The sequence below is a fragment of the Schistocerca piceifrons genome, chromosome 6 (genome assembly GCF_021461385.2).
Source record: "Schistocerca piceifrons isolate TAMUIC-IGC-003096 chromosome 6, iqSchPice1.1, whole genome shotgun sequence".
Classification (NCBI taxonomy): domain Eukaryota; kingdom Metazoa; phylum Arthropoda; class Insecta; order Orthoptera; family Acrididae; genus Schistocerca; species Schistocerca piceifrons.
Window position 1 is genome coordinate 195,879,035 of NC_060143.1, and position 27,581 is coordinate 195,906,615.

Sequence of the window (27,581 nt, forward strand, 5' to 3'; positions counted from 1 at the left end):
ACTTGAGCTAGGTGACCAGCGCAGTGCAAGTTCAGTTATAATTTTTGCCAAAAGCTTACAGCTATTTGGATAATGAATGTGATGTAGACACATAAGAAATGGTATGTTTATTATGTATATATTGATGGCATGCAATGAAAACCTTGTAACTCCGCCTGTCTGTGAAAACCTAGTGATTCCAGTAACCACTATACTCCATTATCAAAGAAAGATTTGAAAGTGCATTGATTTCTCTAATCTGTCAATAACTAGGCTTTTACTGTATAGTCACACATGTAGCAACATTACCTGTATCACTTTACACTGATAAGCCAAAAGATTGTGACCATTGTCCACCATGACGTTGGATGCCGCCTGGTTGCTTTATGGGCACATGACACGATAACATATGTAAGCAGAAGAGACACAGACGATGATCACCCTAGTGAAGATAAGGTCTGCAAATGGGGAAATCCATTGAAATAAGTGACTTTCACAAAGGGTAGATTATTAGTACGCAGAGCCTGTAAACAAGTGTCTCAAAAAATGGTGAAGTTGTTTGAATGTTCACATGCTAGTGTCATGAGCATATAAGGAAAGAGGTGGGACAGTGAAACTACCATTAGGCACTAAATGGTTGGATATCCATGACTCTTCACAGTAAAGCAGGATAGATGGTGATCTGTGGCATCTCTGCTGAAAGAGCACAACACTGGTGCACCCACAAGTGTTTTGGAGCAAACTGTTCATCATACATTGTTGAAGATGGAGCCTGCAGCAGCTTACCCTATATGTTCACATGTTGACCCAATGTCATCATGGACACAGGACCATCGGGATTTGACCATTGATCAGTGGAAATGTGTTGGCTCTTCAGGTGAATAGCATTTTTGCTACACGAGGTTGATAGCTGTCTCCACAAATGCCATCACTGAGGTAAATGGCAGCTCAAAACATACAGCACACCACTGACGCAGTCTGGTGGGAGCAGTAATATGCTTCGGGAGACATTCTCCTGTGCTTGCAGGGAACATGTGGTAGTAATCAAAGACATGCTGACAGCTGCAAACCACCAGTATTCATTCATGCTTGATGTCTTACCTGACAGTGATGTCATCTCTTGGCAGTATTATTATTCTTGCCTTGGAGCCAGAATCATGCTACAGTGGTTTGAGAAGTATTATAGTCAACTCATGTTGATGTCACAGTGATAAATTCACCTGATGTAAATCCTATGGAACCCATCTGCATCACTATCAGGCACCTTTATCATATATGTGAAAAGCAGCCTGTTATTTATGCAAATTACATGACCTGTGCATTGACATCTAATGCCACATTCCTCCACAAACCTACCAACAGGCTGTCAGATTCCTGATATGCAGACAGAGAAACAAGCTATTGAGCAGATGGCCTTAATGTTTTGGCTCATCAGTATATATATATATATATTTTGTAAGAAATCGCTTCTTCTTCTCCTGTATAATTTAACAAAACATAGTAATGAAGTTTTCATTGCTTACCATCAATGTGTAAATTAAATGGAGTATGCAGAAATTTTAAATAGTATGAGAGTGTGGTGTGGCATAGATAAACTTGTGTGTTGTATACAGCAGGAAGTCACGTGACTGAGGCTTTAAATAAGCAGTCAGAGTGAGTGTTGAGGCAACACCAAGTCCAACTGCCAGATTTGGGCATGCTGGAAGCCTCAGGGGTGGCCATCAACACCACCATTGGGAAGACCATCTTTGTCATAGTCTAATGGCCACCCAGAAGAGGACTGCTCTAAAAAGTGTGTGTGTGTGGGGGGGAGGGAGGGAGGGAGGGAGGGAGGGAGGGAGGGAGGGAATCTGACTTTTGACTTTTCACCACAAACAGTTTCAACACTCAGAACATGGAAGGGAATTCTTGCTTCACCAACACCAGTGGGTGTCGTCTTTCTTATGCCATTCAATGAAACAGTACTGTCACCATGGAGCCATTTGACCCTGCCTTCTTTCCCATCAGAGGGCTGCTGGACACATTCGATATTGTCCTCCTAAAGGACGTTGGGCAATTCATGCATGCCATGATGTGAAATGTCCTGTCATCAAATGACATCCCTCTTAGTTTCGACATGGATGTTATTTGCGCAGAGCTGCCAGCTAGCGACCTGAACTACAGAAACGTGGATGAGCAGAGGTGCTCAACATTCTCAACAATACATTTGACCCAGATCAAGTGGGGCCAATGTAGCACTGGCCTCTCTCAGCCACAGAGTACTCTGAGGAGTAGGTGCAGCCACTCCAAGGTGGCCACAATGGCCATGAGACTTCTTACACCTTTCCTGCCACCCATATGGGCACTGATCACAAGAACAACAGGCTCTCCCATGAATGACAGCTCACCAAACATGAAATACCACGTTAACCACATGGTGTGGAAGATTAAGGCAGCTGTCAAGGAGCACAGGAACTGAAAACTGAACTGCGCAAACATTGTGTGAACATTCAACACTGATGACAGCTGTGCCTGGAGAGCCGAAGAACTGGCAAAAGCATCCTACATCACCAGCAGTGTATCCTACCACTGCAGGTCAGCCAGGACTTTATCTGCAAGCCAGATGCCAAGGCCAACATGTTGTCTGACACATTTGTGGCTAACTTCACACTAGTGACAGACATTGTGGATGAGAACCACATGCACTAGATCAAAGAGCAGCTCTCCTTCTTCTATGCAGCCAGAGCAGAATGAGACATTATTTAACCAATCACAGGGGAAGGAGCAGCTGCACAACTCTGGTCTCTGAACTCCAGGAGGGCAGGAGGCAGTGATGAGTCAATACCCACCTGCTGAAGAACCTTCCATCGGGGGTCCATTGGCCACTAACTTATACCCTCAATCAGATATCGCATGGAGACATGCAGCATGGTGGCTGTTCCAAAAACCAACAAGGGCCCAAGCAGACAGCTAAAGATCCATCAGCTTGCTCCCTTCCTTCTCAAAGGTTCTAGAGAGGCTGTATGTGAAGAGGCTGATGCAGCACATCACCTGAGAGTATCTTACCAGATGAACAGTTTGCCTTTTGGAGTGGCCGCTCCACCTTTTGCCAGTTGCTGTGGCTGGTGGAGCTGGTGATGAGGGCACTGTAAATGAGGAAGTTGCTTGATGTGGTGCCTCTCAATGTGTCCAGGGCATTTGACTATGTGTAGCACAAAGGCCTTTTGTGCAAACTCTTTGTACTCAGTTACTGATTTAACATGGGGCCCTTCCTTGATCCTGCCTCATTGGTAGGACCTTCAATGTGAGAGCAGATGATGTGTCATTCACAGAGTGGCAGATACTTGCAGGGCTGCAACAATGGTTGGTGGTCAGTCCCTTGCTGAACTCCTTACACATCGCTGGTGCACTGTTGGTGGTTTACATACAATTGGCACTTTACACCAATGATACAGTGCCGTTCACCTGCAGAATAAATGTCCAGACAATGAGATGCCACTTACAACTTAGGTGTGATACCCTGGGATCATGGGAGATGGAGTGACGACTTAAATTCCAGCCACCAAGAGCCAGGCAGTAGTCTTCATCCACATACAAAGGATGCTGCTGCCAGATCGGCCTTGTGTCGACATTATGGAAGGCCCCATTCCATGGACCACAAAATGCCTCAGAGTGATCCTCAACCAGAGGCTCACATGGGCACGGCATATACATGCTGTCAGAAGCACAGCAGTGGGGCATCACTGCACCCTGTACCCTCTGTTTAATCCCCAGTAGTCACTACTTCCTTACCATGGCATCACGCTCTACCTAACAATGGTCAGACTAGTGCTAGACTAGGCAACCATGGTGTGGAAAATGCTGCTGACACACACTGCAGCACTGCAGAGAGTGAAGAACCAAGTTCTGAAACTCGCTCTGTGACACCTGAGTCAGTAACCAATTCATCTACTGCACAAAGAAACTTTAGTCCTGCTGCTGAGAGACAGAATCCAGCAGACTATTTGCACCTTCTGTGAGAAGCCAGGTCAGTCAGCTCATGCTGGAACTAGGCCACCCAGAACACCACATGCCAACAACACATTGGTCGCACTTGTTACTAGAATAATTTCCTCCGCAGCGGCCTGAAGACATTTCACCTCCACATCACCAGAGGCCAATATTGCTGCAAGTATAATTTTCTCCACAGCAGCTTGAGGACAAGTATCCGCACAACATATGAGAGGTTTAGTTGGAATAATATTCTAATGTTTAACCTGCACACAGGCTGAGCAAGGAATGCTCATCAGATAAGTGACTAGTAACTAGTCTTGAGGCCTTTTTTGGCAGATGTTGTATCACTGAGGAGTTTTATCTGTGGTTGTGGAAAGATTGGTGAGATTTTCAGTGGTCAGAGTGCACCAAGTGTATAGAGTGCTCGGTATTTGAGCATTTCAGACTTTTGCGTAAATTTGAGTTATCACACTGAGCTTCTAAAGACTGTATGTGAATGGTAGAATTTTCATTAATGAAAGGTTTTAATAATATTATAAGAGTATGAACAGAACTTTTCATATGTAACTGGTGATTACTGTGATAACTTATTTGCGATATGAACACTTAACAATAAATAGCATACAGAACATTGCCTGTATCCTTGCTTGCTACTCATCGGTTTATTGATTTTCATCAGTGGTTGAGGCACTCTTATTCATAATAGAACTGAATGACCACAGGTTGCTACTAATTTCTTTGAGATTTCTATAGTTTAAATAAATACTGCAAATTAGTATTTAATTCAGTGCATTTTGCCAATATCATTTACCTCTTGGGATACATTTTTCTTTTATCATTATTTCATTAATTCTTCATCTGTATACTTCATGTAACTGTCTGGTTCTCATGTTTATAGGTTTACTGACTATTCTGCTCACTATGTAAATTTTGTGTTAATTGGTCCCAAAGGTGACAGAGTGCAACTGAATCCCTACAGAGCAATAAGTTACATAATTATCTAGGTTGTATGCTTGCCCAGATGGAGGATGACTATTAGGTTTGCATTCAGTTATGGGACACAAAGTCAAATTTTGAGTCACACATACCTTCCAGGTACTGTTGTTCTATTCCACTGTATGTGATCAATAGCAAATAAAGAACTCTGTCTGAAGGTATGATGTGATCTTACCGACATCTTAAACCTCAGAATATTTAGAAACTGTCTTAATGTTTCATGTTGCTGCTGCTTCTGTTGCTGCTGCTGCAGTTCTTTGATAATAACCCCTGAAGAACAGTATTTATGTCTGATGTGTAAAGATCCCAGTCTAATAATGTTATTTCTCACAAAGTCTTGACTTATTCTGTAGACTAATGCTCAGTTAGATAAATATTCACTCATTTCTTTCAGGCTCAAAATGGTGGCGTTGTAATGATAAATTTCTACACTGAATTTGTGCAGTGCAACAAAACTGAACCAGCAACAATTGATACTGTTGTAGGTAAGCTATGACTGAATTTCAGATTATTTGTCAGAAACCTATTAGGTGTAGCATGTTACTGCTTTTGTTATTAAGCCTACCCGTTTTATCATTATACACTGAGAGACAAAAAAAATGAATCACCCAGAAGAAATGGTTGGAGGTCAGTGTAACTTCACACACATACACATGACTTGCAGGTATGTAAATGATTTGAGTTGTAGTTCTCTGTGACTGTAGAACAATCACCACACAGTGCATTAGCATTGTTCATGTTTAGTGTTGTTATCAGCTCTGGCAGGGTATACAAGTGGCACGAACAGCATCAGATGTTGAATGATGACTATGAAAGACATGGAGGTGTCACATACTCACATGAGACAGTGTTATTAACACCCACAGTGTTTGAAAGGCACATTTTAGTGGGGGTCTCCATTTGGCTGTCTGTCAGATTGTACCATTTCCAGATTTGTAGAGCATTTCGATGTGACAATTGCCTGATGTTGGACTGCATGGAAATGTGAGGGTAGGCATACTCACCATAAATTTTCAGCTGGACCTCATCTGATGACCACAAGGGAGGATCATCACATCTGCACCTGCCATTCAAGAACAGGTGATGGACTCCCTTCAGTGTTCTATGTCATCCTGCACCACCGGTCGGAGATAAGCAGCAGTTGAACTAGGGAATCACCATCCCATGGGCAGGCTGTTGTTAATGCCACAACACAAATGGCTTCCACAATACAGATAGTTCGATTTGGAGTGGTACGGTGACAAGGAAATATGGATTACTGATAAATGTATCCATGTTTTGGAAAGGTGCAGTTATGTTACTCCTGCCATCATGTTGTGAGGAACCATTGGGTGTGGCTTCAGGTCACAGCTGGTAGTGACTGAGGGAATTGTAACAGCACAATGGTACATCATGGAAGTCCTGTGTCTTCTTGTGTTATCTCTCAAGTGACAGTATTGTGGTGCCATTTTTCAACAGGACAATGCTGTCCACACATGTCATTTGTCTCTATGAATTGTCTGCATGATGTTAAGGTACTTCTGTGGTCAGCAAGATCCCAAGATCTGGGAATGAGCTTAGATTCAGCTCTGCCCCAGTGCCATAATTCAGAATATCAAAGACTAGGTACAACAGTTTTAGGGCAGCTTGCCTACAGCTTTGACACAGTCCCCAAGTGCATCAGTTCATGCTTCCAGGCCAGATGGGGCATAACATCAAACTGATAAGAAGGCTCATGCTGCCAAGTTCTTAAATGTAAATTTGACTAAGTTCTATAATCACTGGAATAACATCACATACCCTCTTAACTCATGAAGTTTCATTTCATTTCCTACTTCCCTTCTGGCTGCTTCACTTTTTTTCCATTAAAAATATACATAGCTGCTCCCATATGTTGGTAAAGTGTTACCAATACAGCACATTACTTGTGCCCGCACATATTATTATTTGAGGGAATCTTCATTTCAATACCTTGTATTGGTTGAAAAATATTCAGGATATGAAAGTTAGGTGGTTCTTCCTGTATATTTACATAGAAATTGGTACCAAGATTAAGTGTGTGTATAATGATTTGTTTATGAGATATTGTTAACAAGAACCTGTTGTATTCAGCATCTTTTTTTATAGAATCAACAGGTATTTACCCAGAAATTGGTTGAATTGCTTCAATTTACCCCAGTTTAACTCTAAATTAATATTTAGTGTTTTGAAGGATAATTTCTTAATGATAAGATTTTTTAATTAAACTTCAGATAATGTTTTGAGCCCTCCAGAATTATTACAATGATTTGTGCTGCCTATGTCAATAATGATTTTGGAAAAGCTTTTGCTTCAAACATTTTCATTTATATGAAACTTCTCCAGTTACGTAATATAATTGCCAAGATATGACTATTTGAGATAAACTGAAAAAGGCAGCACTGGGGTTATCATACCTGTCTTGCATTCAGGAGTGACATTCAAACTCCTGTAACACTAGTCAGTTTTGTCTCCCATGGATTCCTAAATTGATGAAGGTGAATGCTAAGATGTTTCCTTTGAAAAGGACAAACATGATCTGCTTCTACAGTTACATACATATTCCACAAACAAACCTAAACTGCTAGTGATTTCCTTTCCTGTTCCACTTGCAAATAGATTGAGGGGAAGAATGACTTTCTATATCCCTCCATACCAGATCTAATTTCTCTTATCTTCATGGCCCTTACATGAAACTTACATTGGTGCCAGTAAAACTATTCTGCAGTCAGTTTCAAATGCCAGCTCTTTAAATTTTCTGAATAGTGTTTCAGAAAAATAATGTAGACCTTCCTCCAGGAATTCCCATTTGAGTTTCCAAAGCACCTCTGTAATACTCGCATATTGATTGAACCTACTGGTAAAAAATCTTGTGCTTCCCTATCAAATTGCTTTGATGTCTTCCTTTAACCTGACCTGGAGGAGATCCCAAATAATCAGTACTAAAGAATAGGTTGCATTATGTTTTATACATGGTTTCCTTTATACATGAGCTACACTCACCCAAGATTCTCTCTATAAATTGTAGTCGACTACTTGGCTTCCCTACTACCAACCTTACATGCTCATTTCATTTCAGAACACTGTGCAGAATTATGCCTAGTTATTCAAATGGCATGACTGTGTCAAGCATCATACTACCAATATCATATTCGAACATTGTGGGATTGTTCCTACTCATCATCATTGACTTACATTTTTCTACACTTAAGCCAAGCTGCCATTCATCACACTAACTAGAAATTTCATGTAAGTCATATTGTATCCACCTCCAGCCACTTATTACTGTTCACCTTGTGCCTGCCAAGATTTTTCTAGAAACTCAAATCTTCTAATTTCACTAACATGTTACTCTGGTTAAAGAATGTATTTTTTGGCTCAGAAAAGTAAGAGCTTCAAGACAGTAACAGTGGATTTTTGAAAGGTTCACATTATAGATTCAAAAAATCAGGAATACTTGTTGTTCTTATTGTTGTTGTTGTGGTTGTGTGTTTGATGCAGCTTTCCGTGCTACTCTATCCTGTGCAAGCCTCTTCATCTCCAAATAACTGCGGCAACCTACATCCTTCTGAATCTGTTTAGTGTATTCATCTCTTGTACTCCCTCTATGATTTTTACCCTCCGCACTTCCCTCCAATACTAAATTAGTGATTCCTTGAGGCCTCAGGACATATCCTACCAACCAATCCCTTCTTCTAGTCAAGTTTTGCCACAGATTCCTCTTCTCCCCAATTCTGTTCAGTTCCTTCTCATTAGTTACATGATCTACCCATCTAATCTTCAGCATTCTTCTGTAGCAGCACATTTCAAAAGCTTCTATTCTCTTCGTGTCTACACTGTTTATCATCCACGTTTCACTTCCATACATGGCTACACCCCATGCAAATAATTTCAGAAAAGTCTTCCTGACTCTTAAATCTATCCTTGATTGTTACCAAATTTCTCTTCTTCAGAAATGCTTTCCTCACCAAGATATTCGACAATGTATTTTTAAAGGGTACAATTGCTGTAATTTGGGATTATCAGTATCACTGGAAAGGAAGAATACACTCTGTACGCCACAATCACACTATAGACACTTTTATTGTTACAAGATGATGGTTTCAACAGTCTTATGTTGCCATCTTGTGATCTTATGGAACTTGTTACAAAGTTGTCATGTAATTGAACTCGTGTAATGTAATAAGACACTTCCATAATAATTTCCATAAAATCAGATGATGGCAGCATAAGACTGTTTAAACTGATCATCTTGGAACAATAGAAGTGTCTACATAGTGTATGAAGTGTGTTCCTCATTTCCAATGAATTTGTAATATGCACATTTGCCAGTTGTGCTGAAGTTTTGCCACATGGTAAGTAAAAATTTGTTAAAAGGCTGGTTGGTGTAGCTCAAAGTAAACATTAAAAAAAGCCAGAAACTTCCTGAGATATTTTTCCCTACATGATTTTGGACATTTTTATCATTGCTTAAGAAAACAAAAGTGTTTACTTTGTACATCTGACAATAAAATGGGGAATGGAGCAACTGAAAAAGCATCAAACTTTTTTTTTAGTGTCATGTTTTCATTGGTCACTTGCTTGTTCAGTATAGTATCTACATAATTATTCTTTTAGCAAGCATTATTCTGCAGTGTGCTTGATTCGGTATGTTATAAATCTGATTTTGTTTGTATGTAACCTTTGTTTCAGACCATATCAATCACATTAGGAGAGTAGCAGGTGTTGACCATGTTGGTATTGGTGCTGACTATGATGGTGTTGATGAGTGAGTTCAAACAATATCAGTCATGCATTAAAAATTAGATATATTTCAATTTTAACTTTTCATTTGCATACCTTTTGACTGCCTGGGCTATATGAACATCTGATCCAAATAGCTAGTATCTGCAGACATGAAAGCATAATTATGAATGTGTTCAGAATGGAAAAAAAGAAAAAAAAATGCTTCTGCACATATTACACCTGAGTTAATGTTGCGATTGTTACAGCATGCCTCTAGGCCTGGAAGATGTTGCATCATATCCATTTATCTTTGAACGTCTCATGAACCCAAAACCTGGTGAACCAACATGGAACAATACAGATCTTCAAAAGCTGGCTGGACGGAATCTGCTGAGAGTGCTGCACAAAGTAGAGATGGTATGTCCAAAAAGAATATAAAATTTTGTCAAGAAAATATTTTTAACCATTTTTTTGAAACAGATTTTCTAAAATTTCTTTTTAACATTTTTTCTTTTAAAAAAATTAAATACTCACCTTTTTTTAAAACTTTGTACTGACACAATTGTAATAAGGGATGTATCAAAAAGGATTTCACAATGTTGAAAATTTGTACAAAGTTATTCATACGACTTCCAGACTTTGCCTTGGTTATCTTGAAGGAAAATAGATCAAGTTTTGACACATACGGTACACTAGTACAGGTTTGTGCCAGGACAAGTGCTAGCAACAGTTGCAGTAATAATTACTGCCTTTCCAGTTCTTAGTATACTAATGTATGTTTTGGTGTAAAGATTCAAAGTCTACAACAACTGTGCTATGTAATTTTTATACAGTGTATGGTAAGGAATCCTCCCAGCAGGCCTACTGTTTATGAGTGGCATAAGTGTTTTATTGAAATGGGATGTGATGTAAGACATAACAAATCCTCTGTCATCCCTATGTGTTTGATTACATCGTAGAGCAAGTGAGACAAAGCTTTGTGAACTGCCCTACAAAATCAACCTGGTGTCTTTCTAGAGAGCAGAGCATCCCACATATGACTGTTTGGTCTTTGGTAAGTACACAGTTGCATTCCAAACTATACAAGTTTACAATGGTGCAAGAACTAAAAGATACTGATAAAACATGCTTAATAAATGTCACTATAGTATAAGTGAATAGCTCTGCTCAACTGTATAAGAATATATGATGTCATAAATGTGACAAATGAAATCACAACATCAAGGAATAGGTCTGTCAAGCACATAATTTCTTATGTTACAAAAACACTTATTAGTTGTATATTGTATTAAACATAAGATATATTCATATGAATTCAGCATAGAAAAAATTTTTGTAAAGATATTATATAGTTGTTAAAATGTATCCTGACAAATCCTATATCACAAATGTGATCATTGGGATGATAATAAATAAATAAATTGCTCATGATGACTTTTGTGTGGTAATACTTCATTATTTTGATGAAGATTTTGCTGGAAAAATTATCCTCAGTGATGAGTTGACTTTTCACATAAGTGGTAAAGTTGATATAAACAACTGTAAGATATGGGGCAGTTAAAACACATGAAAATCCTTGGAACATGAATGTGACAGCTCAAAACTGAATGTGTTTTTTGCACTGAGCAAGAGCAAAGTATACAGACCCTTCCTTTTCCAGGAAAAATCTATCAACAGTGTATTTTGGAAGTTTTTAATCTCCAGATTGATGTTGATGACCAAGAACACAGTGTATTATTTATGCAAGATGATGCAATGCCAGGCTACACATCTGATGTCCAGGATGTTATAAATGTCTACTTTCATGATAAGAAGAGGAGCCAAGGTGCGCCAGTCACACAGCCCCAACATTGACCGGATCTGACACCTCTTGACCTCTTTTTCTTTGTTATTTTTTTTCCCCTGTGGATTCATTGAGGATACCATATTTGTTCCACCCTTACTGGCTTCTCTACCAGAGCTCAGAGCTAGAACCTACCTCACAATTGAACAAGTCACACCTGACACACTGCAGCGAATTTGATAAGAAATCAACTTCAGATGGCATGTGTCTCGCATATCCAATGGAAGTCACATTGGACCTGTTTAAGTATAAGGTATAAGGTATAAGGTATAAATCATTACGTATTTTTCTACAAAATGACACACAAATCTTGTCTCTTAGTTAAATGAATAAATTGAGTTGAGTTTTCAAAGTTGTTAAGTCCCTTTTGATACACCCATTAATCAGCCCAGATTTCTAAAGTCCATTGTTCAGTGAATTTATTTAAGAATGTTGCATTGTGATCTCTCTACTATTTAACCAAATGTATCTTATTTCATCTGTCATTTGTAACTGTTTGTTTATTGTATCACAAGGAAAATTCACTTGAGAAAACTACAAAATTATGAGACAGAAATACTGACCAAAACTTACCTTCAGGATGCACAGTTTTTAGTACTGCCAGTAGGTACACATTAAAGTACATGTCACTGTCCTTAGTGAGTTCCTTGGGGAGGAAAGAGGGATGTGTTTGTGATGATGAATGAGAGGGACGTATCTGTAGAGAGGAGAAGGGGAGACCAGTGTAAGTTTTCTGAAAATGAAAAGTGAACAATCCATTGTAAAAATTACCAACTAATGAAAAATAGCCAAGTTTGACAGCTTTATTAATGCAATAGCAGTGCAAACTAGTAATCAGGAATGAAAGGCACTAAAACTGTTAATCACCTTGAAATTCTACACTTTAAAATTAACAAAATAATTTCCCATAGCAGCTTTTGCTTGCAGACATTTCACATAAAAAGTTCCAACTATGCTTAGAAACAGTTTAAAAATGTTGTTTCTTCCTTTCCAAATACAAAATCAAGCATTAAAATAATTAAGGAGTAAAGGTGACCACTTAGCAATAGTAAAGGAATGGAGTTGTTGACAAACACACAAAAAAGCGAAAGAAAGCTTGATATACCAAACAGTTTCCATTTCCTTTGTCCTGGCGTTGCCTCCCAATCCATGCCTCCACTTCACCCTCATTGTGCACAGTACCTCACTGTACCCATATATCATCTGCCTAATTCGATGCACTTGCCATCACTCCCTCCCTCCCACTTTCCTAGCCAGCAAACCTGTTGCCTTCCTCCAAGCCACTAGCTACCCATTCCCAGCCCCTCTTCCTGTGCATTGCACTAACACACCCCCCCCCCCCCACTCTCTCTCTCTCTCTCTCTCTCTCTCTCTCTCTCTCTCTCTCTCTCTCTCTCTCTCTCTCTCTCTCCATCTCTCCATCTCTCCATCTATCTATCTGTCTTTATCTTTATCTATCTATCTATCTATCTATCTATCTCTCCTCCCTCTCTCCCTATACCCAACCAACCGATCACAACTCAGATCAGCACAAGAATTTAATTCTTTCCTGGATATAGCACTGCAACCATAAGATTCACTGTTTTTGTGCTATTTAATACTTCTTGCAATTTCTATGCTGGTAGTGTCTCAGAAACTAGCATCTAATAACAGTTCCTACAGGAATATTTCTGAAGAAATCTCTTTCATCTGCCACTATTTGGAATAATCCTGTAAGCTAAGTTGCGAATAATTTTTTTCTATTATTCTCTCTCCCATAGCAGTTACTGTGACAGTTCTCATTCATTTTCTGTTTGATAAAATTCCGGTTTATTTTTTTCTTTGTGCTTCCGTATCTGTAGTAAAAAGATGAACTTAGTAAAATAATTAGAAGTCTGCTCTTTTTCTCTCAGAACTGTAACAGCTACTTTCAAAACCAACCCACCCCGTTCTCTTCAGCTCAACAAGCTACATTCACAGATGTGTGCTTATATGATTTCCAGCATATTTCTTGGGTGTCCATGATATTTCAGCAAACAGACTTGCTTCCATCTTGAGGTGGTCCCTGATGACTGCTACTCCACTCCTGTCAGTGTTCTTTACATGCTGGCCGTTACTCCTTCCACCACTCTACTCCTATTGCTAAATCTTGTGGCCAATGCAAAGGATGGTGGCAGTGGTGGGAGTAGTGGCTCTCAGCTCCAAACTCTGGTCTGCAGTATCTACACTATCACTGTTGGATGTAGACCTCCCCGTAAAGGAATTCTTTTCTTTTTCTAGGCTCAGTGCAGGGTTCCATGCCAGACTCAATCATACGTTGCTTTCTTTATTTTGACCCTGATTTCAGTGGCTTCTTCAGTCATGCAGACCCAGAAGGAGGAAGCCTGCTGAGTTTTTGATGTTTCTTTGTTCCATAGTACAGCCATAGTAGTTGGCCATGGCCGATTTGGTGATCTGGTGTGACTCATTGTGACATATATGTTCACAGCATCTCTCTTATATCATGTGTACAGTTTCTCCAATGTATGCTTTGCTGTAATGGCAAGGGATTTGGTAGACCCCTGGTTTTGCAAAGAGCTGGCAGTGTCAATATTTTACGCAGTGGACAAAATAAATATTTAACATTACATAGCTTCTAGGTCCTGCCAATGTCTAGAATTATTGCCAACAAACGGGATGTGCTCTACTTTTTTTTCATCCTGCTGTTGCCTAAAGGCACACCTTACCTGCTTGCTGCTGTAACTATTTTTCCAGAATCTTGTCTCGACATTCTTCAGATCAGTTGGAAGTTTGTCTTGGTCATGGATGGATTGTGCCCTGTGAAAATTGTATGTAAAACGCCTTCACTCTGGGAGTTGTGGTGACTGCTGGAGACATGCAGATACAGATTAGTGTGTATTGGTTTTTTGTACGCTCAGTGTCCCAGCTTGCCATCTGGTTTCCATTTCACTGAAACATCTAGAAATGGGAGGGCACCATCCTGTTCCACCTCCATGGTAACTGCTGCGAATTCGGGTGACTGAGAAATTCACTTCAGCTATTCCGTCCATGAGACCAGATGACAAACATGTTGTTTGTGTAATGATAGAAACATCAACACAGCTAGACTCAATGAAGGATGATGTAGGCCTGCACAAACCAGGAGTCTACCAAACATTGGGGAAAATGTTTGCACAATAGGAGAGAGGTGTCGTAAACAGGGATGCCACACTGAATCACACCAGACCAACAAATCAGCCGTGGCTGACTACAGTGTAAAAACTGGCCATACTCTGGCCTACAATAACACCAAATTACTCGGGCAATATTCCACCTTCTGGGATTGTGTGAATAAAGAGACAATTGAAATCAGTCTAAGATGGTCTAGTTAACAGTCAGGCATGGAACACTACACTGAGCCAGGAGGGTGTGGGGGCAGAACAAAAAAAAAAAAAAAAAAAAAAAATCCATACCCCCATGGAATGGTCCACACCTGACAGCAATAGTGTGGACACTGGAGACCAGAGTTTGGAGCTTCGCACCACCACCACCACCACCACCACCACCCACCACCACCACTGTCATGGCAGCTGCATGGATAGCAGTAGGAGTGGAGCAGTGGAGGGTATAATGGCCAGCATTTAAAGCACACTGACAGGAGCAGAGCAGCAGACATCAGGGAGCAGCTGAAGATGACAACAAGCCTGTTTGCGAATATATGGTGGAGTAATTATGATATGAACCAGCTGGGTACCCAAGATTTCTTCAAATTACATTCAGACATTGATCTCCACCCGGCTAATAGATCCATTTATTTATTTATATATTGTATGGTAATACTTTTTTAAAGATTTCACATTACTACACGTCAACATTTAAGCACAGCTGTCCAGCATAAAATACCACAAATAACAACAGCTCTGGATGCAGAGCTGCTTCAGGCATTGTGGGAAACATTTTTGTTGCCAGCAGCATTTCCATTCATTGATGGGATTGAATTCAGTTTCCATGAGAGACCTGGCTGTGATGAGAGTGAGATGTCTTGATCGTAGTCTTTTTCGCTCTGTAGGGAATACATCATCCACTATTGGAAGGGCAGTGTTATTAACAATTTTCTGGTATTTGTGCAGTAGTGTGCTCTTCTGTCTGATATCAGGAGGTGAAGTGTGGCTCAAGACAGGTAGTCAGTATGTGGGAAAGGATCGTATTGACCCACTAACAACGCGCATGGCCTTGTTAAGTTATACATTTATCTTTTTTACATGTGGACTATTAAGCCAGACAAGCACACAGTACTCTGCTGCTGAGTATGCCAAACCAAGTGCTGATACCTGGAGAGTGTCTGCTGATAATCCCCAGTGAGAGCTGTAAAGTTTATGGAGAATGATGTTTCTGTTTTTGAGCTTAGCAGATGTTCATGTCAAGTGCTCCTTAAAAGAAAGTGTCTTATCTAATGTGATACCGAGGTATTTTGAGTGTATATTATTATTGTGTCTCACTGTTTAGAGGCACAAAATGCATGGGTGTTTTCAGCTCGTTACTAAATGCAGCCGAGCGAGGTGGTGCAGTGGTTAGACACTAGACTCGCATTCGGGAGGACAACGGTTCAATCCGGCATCCGGCCATCCTGATTTAGGTTTTCCGTGATTTCCCTAAATCACTCCAGGCAAATGCCAGGTTGGTTCCTCTGAAAGGGCACGGCCGACTTCCTTCCCCATCCTTCCCTAATCCGATGAGACCGATGACCACAATGTCTGGTCTCCTTCCCCAAACAACCAACCAACCAACCAACTAAATGCAAATAAGTAGGAGGCAAAGTTGATAGGAGCTGAAGGAGTCCAGGTTGCAATAATATGCAGCATGGGACACTGTTAGAAAGAAGGATTATTATTCAAGAAACACATAGTACAATGAAATTACTTATCTTCAGTAGTTTGTAGGACTGCGGCTGCAGCTATGAACTGACAATCTCGGAACATAGAATACCATGAACTAATACAACATGTTCTCAGGGACTAAGCCTGATGGGCCCTCCTCAGAGAATCAATGCAAACATTGCCTAGGTTGAAATCTAGGTTAGAAGTGAACGAGGCACACTCCAGTTCCATCGAGCTGCACAGCCCGCTAGAGTGCACTGTGCTCGGCAGACGGCGGGCTGCCAACCTTGTGTTGGCGTGGCATTGTAGTAGTTCCTGTAGCAATGATACTACACCCCTCCCCCCCCCCTCAAAAAAAAAAATGTCGTGGCATCGTGGAATAAGGCTTGTGACATCGGGAGGAGGTTCGCGGGGGCAGCAGAACTGAGGGGGCAGACAGAGGGACTGCCCGGGATGACTGCCCGCCTGCGGTCCCGCATTCACGTGAGGGAGTGAGGGAAAAACCCAGTTCAAAATCCTCCTCAGACTGCACACTACCCCCAGGTAGGCCCGAAGGGGATGGGGAGAGCTCAACGTCCATGGGCAATGGGGGCGATGCCGCAGCGGCAGTGTGCGGCAGAGTGACCGGCGAGGTGGAAGCCTTAGCCGGCGGTGGACCTAGTGACAGCGTATGCGCAGTGGCCACACCAGAGGAGTGTGCCAGCCATGACAGTGGTGCAGGCTCCGAGGGAGACTGCAAGATGTCAGCATCTGCTGACAAAGAGGGGGCAGCAGAAACCGGAAGGCAGCACAACCTTAGCTGGTTCCTGTGCCGCTTGACCAAGCCGGACGGATCAGAAACAAGATACAGAGCGCAGCCAAGTGAGCAAATGATGTGCCCCTGGTTCCAACGCTGCCTGCCCGTAAAAACTCTGTAGAAGACCATAGCGTGCGGCATGAAGCCGGAAGGAGGCGACACAGCGGAAGCGAGTGGCGAAGGAGGCCGCAGTAACTGCAAAAGTGACCTGCGGGTGTGACCATGAAGCAATGCAGCTGGGGAGTGAGTACCACACGGATGGGAGCGGTAAGACGACAAAAAGGTCCAAAGAGCACGCTCATGAGAATGGGGCGTGCAACTTAGTCAACTGTGATTTGAACATTGGGACGAACCGTTCAGCCTCGCCGTTCGACTGCGGGTGCAGGTGGAATGGGGTGGTAGTCAGATGGCGAGGTCCATTGACAGCACAAAATGTTTCAAATTGCTTGGAGACAAACTGGGGACTGCTGTCGGAGACAGGCACTTCCGGCAGACCCTCCAGACAGAAAATCGACATCAACGTCCGAATGGTACTCGCCGAGGTAGTGGAAACCATCGGGACAACAAAGGGGAAGTTGCTGTAAGCATCAATAACAATCAACCAGTGGGCGTCCCAGAACGGACCCATGAAATCAACATTGAGATGCTGCCAAAGCTCATTAGGAGTCGGCTACGCAAAGAACTGTTAGTGGGGAGCAGATTGATGCTCCGCGCAAGACTGACAAGTAGTGAGCAAATCTTCATTGTCACGATCAATACCAATCCAGGTGCAATGACGTCGAGCAAGCTGTTTCATCCACACAATACCCCAGTGACCAACATGGAGAAGGCAGAGAATTTCCGACTTCAGAGAACAAGGTACCATGACACAGGATTGATAATTTTCCATTCGGAGTAATAGAACACCGTGCTGAACTGACAAACTATGGCATTGTGCAAAATAATACCTTACTAGGTGGTCAGGAATTTGTGAAGCAGACGGCGGCCATTGCGTATGGATGTACTGCAAAACTAGGCATAGAGAAGCGTCAGCGCCCGTCGCGAAAGCAATACAACGGAAGTCGACCGGAAAACCATCAGCAAACTCTGCGTCTTGTGACTCACCATAGAGGCATGACACTTCGGAGGAGTCAAAGGCGTCGTCCGGACCAATAGGAAGACGAGACAACACGTCAGCATTGCCATGTTGAGCCGTAGGCCGATGCAAAATTTCATAATTGTAGTTGGACAGAAACACTGCCCAACGTTGCAATTTCTGTGCCATACAGGCTGGAACGGGCTCAGACAGGTGGAACCGGTAACCAGATAGAACTTCCAACTGTACAAAAAATCGTGGAACTTCGCGACTTCATAGACAATAGTTAGAGCTTCCTTTTCTATCTGAGACTAGTTTTGTTGCGCCGAATTGTGCAATTTCGAGGCACATGCGATTGGGTGATCGACCGAATATACACAGTGTCAGAGATCTGCGCCGATGCCATGCTAAGACGCATCAACAGCCAGAACCACAGGCCGGGAGGGATCAAAAGAAATCAAACATTGATCACTGAGCAATGCAGATTTGAGCTGGCGGAAAGCAGCATGACACTCCGAAGACCACACAAAAGGCACACTCTTACGCCGAAGGCAATGCAAAGGTGCTGCTATCTGAGCAGCGTTAGGAATGAAGCGAATATAATAAGTAATTTTTCCCAACATAGATTGGAGTTCCTTCAAGTTCATAGGCGCCAGCAAGTCTCTGATCGCACAGAGATGCAATGGTGAGGGGTGGATACCCTGTCCATTAATCACATGGCCTAAGTATTCTATCTCAGTCCAAAAAAACTTGCACTTGTTCTTGTTACATTTGAGACCAGCCTGTGAAAGGCCACTAAACAAAGTTTTCAAGTTCTGCAAATGTTCTTCAGGGGTGTGACCCAACACTACAATATCGTACAGATAATTAGAGCACCCTGGAACCATAGCACACAATTGCTGCAAATATGACTGAAAAATAGCTGGCGCCAAAGCACAACCAAAAGGAAGTCGGCAAAACTTGAAAAGTCCCAGGTGAGTGTTTATGACAAAGTAGCGCTGCAATGAGTCATCAAGCAGAATCTGGAAGTACGTGTCTCTCAAATCAATCATATAAAATACTTTCCTGCGCCCAACTTATCAAATATGTTCTCAGGGCGTGGCAAAGGAAAAGTAGCAACAACAGTCTGGAGATTCACTGTGGACTTAAAATCTGCAAAAATGCGGCATTAGGTTTCTTACGGAGTCGACCATTAGGTTTCTTAACACACACTATTGATGACGCCCAGGGTGAGGCAGACACAGCTTCTATTACCCCAACGTCTTTCAAATGCATGAGTTCTGCAGCTACAGCGTCGTGTTGCACATGCGGTACCGGGCTAGCACGCCGGCACACAGGTATAGCATTGTCTCTAACTATAACATGCGCAGCAAAGTTAGAAGCGCAGCCCAAGCCATCGGAGAAAAGTTCACTAAATGACACACAAAGGGAGTCAACACTGTAATTATGGTCACTAGCTGAGACGGACAGGACATTGTCTTTCACCAAGGCGCCAAAAAGTTCAAATGCATCCAGTCCGAAAATGTTTGTAGCATCACGCAATTGAACAACGTGGAAAGTCACTGTTCTGGTGGTGGCACCGTATGTGGCCTGTACACTACACACACCAAGCACCAAAATTTCTCGTCCTGTGAAAGCAGTCAGTTTGGAAAGTGAGTGGCAGAGCGGCAGTGAGCCAAGCAATGCATATGTCTTGTGATTCAGTAAAGAGACCGAAGCACCAGTATCTAACTGCAAACGCACAGCACATCCAGCAATGCGGAGAGTCACAAACAGTTTGCGTGCACCGTGCTCAATGCGAATGAGAGTGTCTGAGGAAGTGTGGCTAGGCACCTGACTTTTGGGAGACGCTCGTGGCGTAGAAGCCCGTTCAAAAATAGCATTAACATCCATAGGTTACTCAGTCAGTTCCACGGTGAGAGCTGTTGTGGTGATGCCACTGTGAATTACCCAAACCTGACATGTGGGGGTGAGTGTTCCATTTAGAACACATGGCTTGCACATGACCCATTTTGTTACAGAGAAAACACTAAGCCCGACGGGAAGGGCACATGTCTCGGGGCTGAGCACTAAAACACTTAGGGCAAGATTTGAGTCTAGGTGCGGAAGCATGGTTAGCAAATTGTTTACGCACCTGCTGGCTGTACGGCAGAGCTGGCTGCGGCAAAGCGGAGTGCATGGGCCCGTTGTGAGAAGCACTAACCGCGCACATGCCTGGCGTTGCATCGAACGCGGAATTTGCCCTCTCCAACGTATCCTGGCAATCCAGCAAAACTAACACTTCTTGCAAAGTAGGGTTCTTAAATTTGAGGATCTGTTCTCAGAGGCAATGGTCCGTCACATTTTGCACGATAGCGTCTCTGACCATTACATCTGAATAGGACAGTCAGCAGGCACACTGAAAGTCACAATCTGAAGTAAGCCCTTGCAAGTCTCCAATCCACGAGCGGTTAGTCTGACCAGTTTCACGCACGCCGCAGGCAAAAAAACTTATAACGCACAGCAATGACATTGACACTGTCCTTGTAATGTGCGTCCAACTTGCGGAGCACGTCATCATACAACTGTTCTTCCGGGCGGGAGGCGGGGAAGAGTTTCGCTAACACACGGTACAGTTCCACACCCGCGTGAACAAGAAGGAAAGGCAGCCGCGCATTACTTGGAATTTGATAGGCCTCGTAGTGTGCTTCAAGCTGTGCACGGTACTTGTCCCAATGTTCCGTGTCAGGGTTGAAGCATTGGAACGGCGGTGCTGGTGTTGGTGGTGTAGGCGCCGGGGGTGCCAGCTGCGGCAGCGTGTTTGCTTGCACCACTGTAGTCTGTATGGTCACAAGTCCTTGCATCACTGTGAGCAACTGTGTCATCTGCTGTGTCTGAAATTGTAAAAGCTCAGGTAGCGAAGGTTGTTCTCTTTCCGAAGCCATGGTGCAACAAACAGGAAGCAGCAAATCCATGAAGTGGGTAGCAACTACCGTACCGCAGACGAGGGCAAACCAGAAAAGCAAGCAAGTAAGTGTCCACAGAGCGAAAGCACGTTGCCAACCTAGGTAAAACTAAGTGGACAAACATGGAAGCAAAGAACCAGAATTGCAGCTAGTTTAATGAACTCGGAAGTAAGGGACCAGACTCATTGTCATTTTATTTATTGTGTCTCACTGTTTAGAAGCACAAAACACGTGGGTGTTTTTAGCTCGTTACTAAGTGCAAATAAGTAGGAGGCCGAGTTGATAGGAGCTGAAGGAGTCCAGGTTGCAATAATATGCGGTACGGCACACTGTTAGAGAGGAGGATTATTATTCAAGAAACACATAGTACAGTGAAATTACTTATCTTCAGTAGTTTGTAGAACTGCAGTTGCAGCTATGAACTGACAGTCTTGTAACATGGAATACCATGAACTAATACAACATATTCTCAGGGACTAAGCCTGATGGGCCCTCCTCAGAGAATCAATGCAAACATTATTGAACTGGCTGAGGGCTGATTATGAAAGTGTGTCTGCCTAGGTTGAAATCTAGGTAAGTAGTGAACAAGGCACACTCCAGTTCCATCGAGCTGCACTGCCCGCTAGAGTGCGCTGTGCTCGGCAGACAACGGGCTGCCAACGTTTTGTTGGCGCGGCATTGTAGTAGTATCTGTGGCAATGATACTACAATTATGATTAAGTTTCTCTCCTTCAAAATAGACATTGAGGGCTCTGTGTGCCAATCTATTGGACAGACGAAAACATGGAACTTTTGTTTTATTTGAGCTTGGTTTTAACTTCTATTTGTAGAAATAGTGGTTTAAGATGTGTAGATCAAAAGTTCGGGTTTCTTCAGTTCTTTCAAAAGTTTGGTGTTGGGTAGCTATTGTCCAGATGTCTTCGTAGCCAAACTTTCTGGACTGTGTTGGAGGGATATCAGGTATATACAGATACTAGAAACCTCTGACTGAAGCAGAAATGCCAGTTACAGATTGCACCTCTATTTTGACATCCATTATTGAATAACTTCCCCACATACAGACTTGACATATGTGTGAGCTGCATCTGGCAGTGGGCAGTGGTACTTGCCTTGATATATTGATAACCCTGTCAGTCAGACCCTTTGTAGACTGACAATATTAAGGTCATCTACTCCAGAAACATACTTCAAGAGTCATTCTCTTTTATCCACCTCAACAAACCCATCCATACGATGAACTAGTCATTGACCATAGCTCCCCTTGCCAAATTGCTACTGTCAAACTGTGAGTAACTGCAAATTCAACCATGTCATTGCAGAACTTGTTGCTTACCACAATATCAACAATTTCAACACTTGTGATTTTAAGTCATCCGTTCCAGCACCACCTTTTCTGAATTGCACACTCTCCCATTCTCTGTGAACCTTTTGGCCAAAATCTTCATTAATCACCATAGTTGGGATCACCCCTTTCCTATTTCACCATTTTGCACTCTCATCCTCTTCTGATCCGTCATCTCTCTCTCTCTCTCTCTCTCTCTCTCTCTCTCTCTCTCTCTCTCTCTCTCTCTCTGTCTGTCTGTCTGTCTCCCCCTCTTGCTCTCACTCTCTCATGCTCCATCCTCATAGTTTGTCTGTAAGTGAATAATCAACTGATGTTATTTTGTCATTATTGGTTTCCTGTTTCTATTCTGAAACTTAAATTATCACAAGATTATTCTGAATTAAAAAGAGGGACTTCCTTCATTCTTAATATATATCTACATTCACATCGATACTCCACACTCCACCTTAAGCTGTATGGTTGAGGGTACCCTGTACCACTGCAAGTCATTTTCTTTCTTGTTCCACTTGCAAATAGAGTGAGGGAAAAATGAGTGTCTATATACATCTGTATGAGCACTAATTTCTTGTATCTTATCATCATGGTCCTTATGCCCTATGTATGTTAGAGACAATTGAATCGTTCTGCAGTCAGCTTCAAAAGCCAATTCTCTAAATTTTCTCAATAGCGTTCCTCAAGAAGAACGTTACCTGTCCTCCAGGGATTCCCATTTGAATTCACAAAGCATCTCCATACCACTTGCATGTTGTTCAGACCTACCAAATATAGCAGCATGCCTCTGAATTGCTTCAATGTCTTCCTTTAATCCAACCTGGTTCGGATCTCAAACAGTCAAGCAGTACTCAACAACAGTTTGCACTAGTATCCTATGTGCAGTCTCCTTTACAGATGAACCACACTTTCCTAGAATTCTCCCAATAAACTGAAGTTGACCACTCACCTTTCATACCACAATCGTTATAAACTCATTCCATTTCATATCATTTGCAATGTTACACTCATATATTTAAATGGCGTGACTGTGTCAGAAACATTACAGATTTGGTTTCCTACTCATCTGCATTAACTTAGATTTTTCTAAATTTAGAGCTAGTTGCCATTTATCACATTAACTAGAAATTTTGTCCAAGTCATCTTGTATCCTCCTATAGTCACTCAACTTTGACACCTTATCATATACCACAGCAATAGCAAACAACCACAGACCGCTGCCTTCTCTGTCCACCAAATCATATATGTATACAGAGAATAGTAGTGGCCCTATCACATTTCCATGGGGTACTGCTGATGATACCCTTGTCTCTGATGAACACTCACTGTCGAGGACAATATACTGGGTTCTAAACTTTTAGAAGTCATTGAGCCACTCACATATCTGTGAACCCATTCTATATGCTCGCATCTTTAACAGCCTGCAATGGAGCACCACGTCCAACGCTTTCCAGAAATCAAGGAACTTACCTGTTACCTTCATCCATAGTTTGCAATATATCATGTGAGGAAAGGGCAAGCTGAATTTTGCACGAGCAATGCTTCCTAAAACAACACAGATTTGTGGACATTAAGCTTCTCAGTCTGGATAAAATTTATCATATATGGTCAAGGATCCTGCAGCAAACCAATTTTGGAGATATTGGTCTGTAATTTTGCGGGTCCGTTCTTTAGCTGTGCATATACACAGGAGTTATCTGCACTGTTTTCCAGTCGCTTGGGGCTTTGTTCTGGGTGAGAAATTTACAATAAATTCAAGCTAAGTAAGAGGCCAATGCATAGAGTACTCTTCGAGAACTGAATTGGGGTTGCATCCAAACCTGGTGACTTATTTGTTTTCAACTCCTTCAGATGTTTCTCTATGCCAGGGATGCTTATTATTATGTCATCCATGCAGGAGACTGTTCAATGATCAAACATCAGTTTGTTTGTATGATACTCCTGTGTGAATGATTTCTTGAACATGAAATTAAAAACTTATTATTTCATTTTGCTATCTTCAATTGCCACACCAGACTGGTCAACAAGTGACTCTATGGAAGCCTTAGATCCACTTAGCCATTTCACATAGGACCAGATTTTCTCAGGTTCTCTGCCATATCCTTTGCTTATGATGGTGGTAGTAGTCGTATGCTTTGTGTATAGATCTTTTCATAGATGCACGAATATCTGCAAACCTTTGGCTCAAATGGTTCAAATGGCTCTGAGCACTATGGGACTTAACATCTGTGGTCATCAGTCCCCTAGAACTTATAATTACTTAAACCCAACTAACCTGAGAACATCACACACATATATGCCCGAGGCAGGATTCGAACCTGCGACCGTAGCGGTCACGCAGTTTCGAACTGAAGCGCCTAGAACTGCACGGCCACACCGGCCGGCTCTGCAAACTTTTGCTTGTCGTCATTTGCACGTTCTCTTTTGAACTGAAAGTGCAAAAACCTCTGCTTCCTCAGCATTTCCAAATCTCATTGCTAATAATTCTCCAGACCATGATTTACAATCTGCTTAAACTTTATCCATAATTACTCTGGCTCATTTGAAGCTAGAAGGTCTAAGATCTTGCCACTGTGTGTGGGCTGCCAACCAGCTGCTTAAGACAATGTTCAGAAAATGTATTCTAAAAGTACTTCAGATGACTGACTGTCTGTACCCCCTGCAATGAATCAATAGACATCCCAGTCAATATTTGGTAAGTTAAAGTCACCTCCAGCTAGTAATGCAAGAGCTGTGTATTTACATGCTACTGACAATAGACTTTCTTGGAATGACTCTAGAAATGTCACAGCAGCATTGGATGGCTGGTAAAAACACATAATAATTAACTTGGTTTCATTTAGACCTGTTATACACAACCAAATAACTTCACTGCTACACACAACTTTGACCTCAACAGAGAAAATATTTTTGTCAACTGCAATGAACACTCCCCCTCCTATGGCCTCTAACCTGTCTTTCTGAGACATGTTCCATGATCACTAAATATCTCAGAGCTTTCCACTTCAGGTCTCAGCCAGCACTCATTCCTGAGTCCTTTTACTCTCCAGAGAGAGCGAAATGAAAGTTTCTGATATCGGAAATAGACAAATGACATGTAAATTTCCTTGTGAAACAATATTGTCATACCTAAAAAGAAACTGCAAAAGGGAACAGACATTCAGATGGCCAGAATGCTAGTTATTTACGTTAACACAGAATGAGGTTGGTCACTGTGTTCAATAAAATTTAATCATTTAGCAATCAAACAATAAGTTGTTACTACTCATCATGTGGCGTTAGAACATACACATAAAAGACAGTTGTAATTGGCAAGCTTGTGTAGCCAGTGGCTCCTTCTTCAGACATAGGGGTTGAAGGGGAAGGAAGAAGGGTGAACGAAAAGGACTGGAGAGGTCTAGGAAAACGGGTACATTTCGGGAAAGTCACCCGGAACCATGCCCCTGACCTATGGTTCTGGGTGACTTTCCTGAAATCTACCCCTCTTCCTAGACCTCTCTAGTCCTTTTCCTTCATCCCTTTTTGTTCTTCTTCAACCCTTCTGGCTGAAGAGGGAGCCACTGTCTCTGAAAGCTTGCCAATTACAACTGTCTTTTATGTATTTGTTCTGCCGCTGTTTGGTGAGTAGATTTTTTATCTGTCCAATTAAATAATTTTTTCAATAATTGTTTTTGTTGTTAAATAAGTTGTTACTGTATTGCAAAAGCACATACGACATACAAGAAGTTTAAAAGTCACCTTCCTGTTTAATTTTTTTCTCGAAACTATAACCATAATTACTTTCTTGTATGGGAAATGTACTCTTAAACTGTAGCAGGAAAAGCTCCATTAATTCATTTCTGCAGCATCTTTCCTCAAAAATTCACCATTAGCAATTAGCAACAGAATTGTGAAATTCTATATTACAATACCACGAGCATCTGACTAAGATTTTTCACTCTTTTACCAGCAACCAGTAAGATAAAATCTTCTGGCATGGAGAAGCAATAGGTAATCTCAGCTTGCTTTTCTTCGCAACATAGCACCTAGTATCAAATTATTATAATCATTTTTGTTGCATACAAATTATCTAAAACTGTAGTAAGTATAGTCATCCATATATCCTACGAGAATCAAATGACAGCTATGAAAGCAGCATAAGTTTTGTGAGAACGTACCGCAGCCCCCTCTATATGTTTGTAAAATCTGTGGAAAACATTGTGTTTGTAAGACACTGAACTTCAGGATGGTGACACTAACTACATACAAGAAACAGTGTGAATTAATTAAATTCATACTGCAGTCTGTATGAAACAGACACTTCTGTAATGCAATAAAAACATGTCATAAGTTTTTAAGCTCAATAATTCGAACTTTAATAAGTTAATAGAATGTGAATACATGGGAAGGTGCAGGGAGTAAATGTTAATTTCATCAATAGAGGAGAAAATATTGTATCAGACCTATTGTTGGATTTTTTGTTTTTATGACCATATGAATTATGCATGTTGCTGTCCTGCTTGTGGATTGTGACACATATATGAAAATAATTTTTCTTTTGTTTTCAGGTGAGGGATGAAATGGCCAAAAAAGGTGTGAAACCCTATGAAAATCTCATACCACCATCTGATTTGGGTAATAATACAAACTGTCGCTCAGATGGATAAGGAGTGTGTGTTGTGTGTCTTTGTGATTTGTATGTTTGTACATAATATGTGAACAAAAACTTTTATAATCTTTATTAAAATACATGTGATTACATAATTTTATTACATATTTATTTTAAAATATATATATTTTTTTTATTTATGGGCTTCATACAGCACTAGAACCATTCATTCATTCATTTAAATTGAGTAGGAGAACCTTCAACAATGGGGAATAGAATAGAATATTTTTATTAGCCTTTCAGTATTTTTCATACAATTGGCTTCATCAAAGTTTACAGAGGGTTTTAGTTTCAGTACGATATTCAAATAGTTACAGAAAGGGGAGAAAAGGAACTAAAGACCTTTTCTTCAGCATTATGCAAAACAAAGTTTTATACAGTAATTAAATACACACATAAGAAAAGAATCACAGTAAATTACTAGCTTTTATAAT

At 41.4% G+C, this 27,581-nt stretch overlaps 1 protein-coding gene across 1 annotated transcript in view; it reads left to right on the forward strand.

The window, feature by feature from the left end:
* Positions 1–27,242, forward strand: part of LOC124802719 (dipeptidase 1-like) — a 518,352-nt gene extending 491,110 nt beyond the window's left edge. The window contains exons 8-11 of the mRNA XM_047263687.1: positions 5,342–5,432; positions 9,637–9,712; positions 9,936–10,086; positions 27,047–27,242. Of these exons, the coding sequence (XP_047119643.1) occupies positions 5,342–5,432; positions 9,637–9,712; positions 9,936–10,086; positions 27,047–27,145 (417 nt within the window). The 3' untranslated portion in view covers positions 27,146–27,242. The remainder of the gene's footprint in view (positions 1–5,341; positions 5,433–9,636; positions 9,713–9,935; positions 10,087–27,046) is intronic.
* The last annotated feature ends 339 nt before the right edge of the window (positions 27,243–27,581 follow it).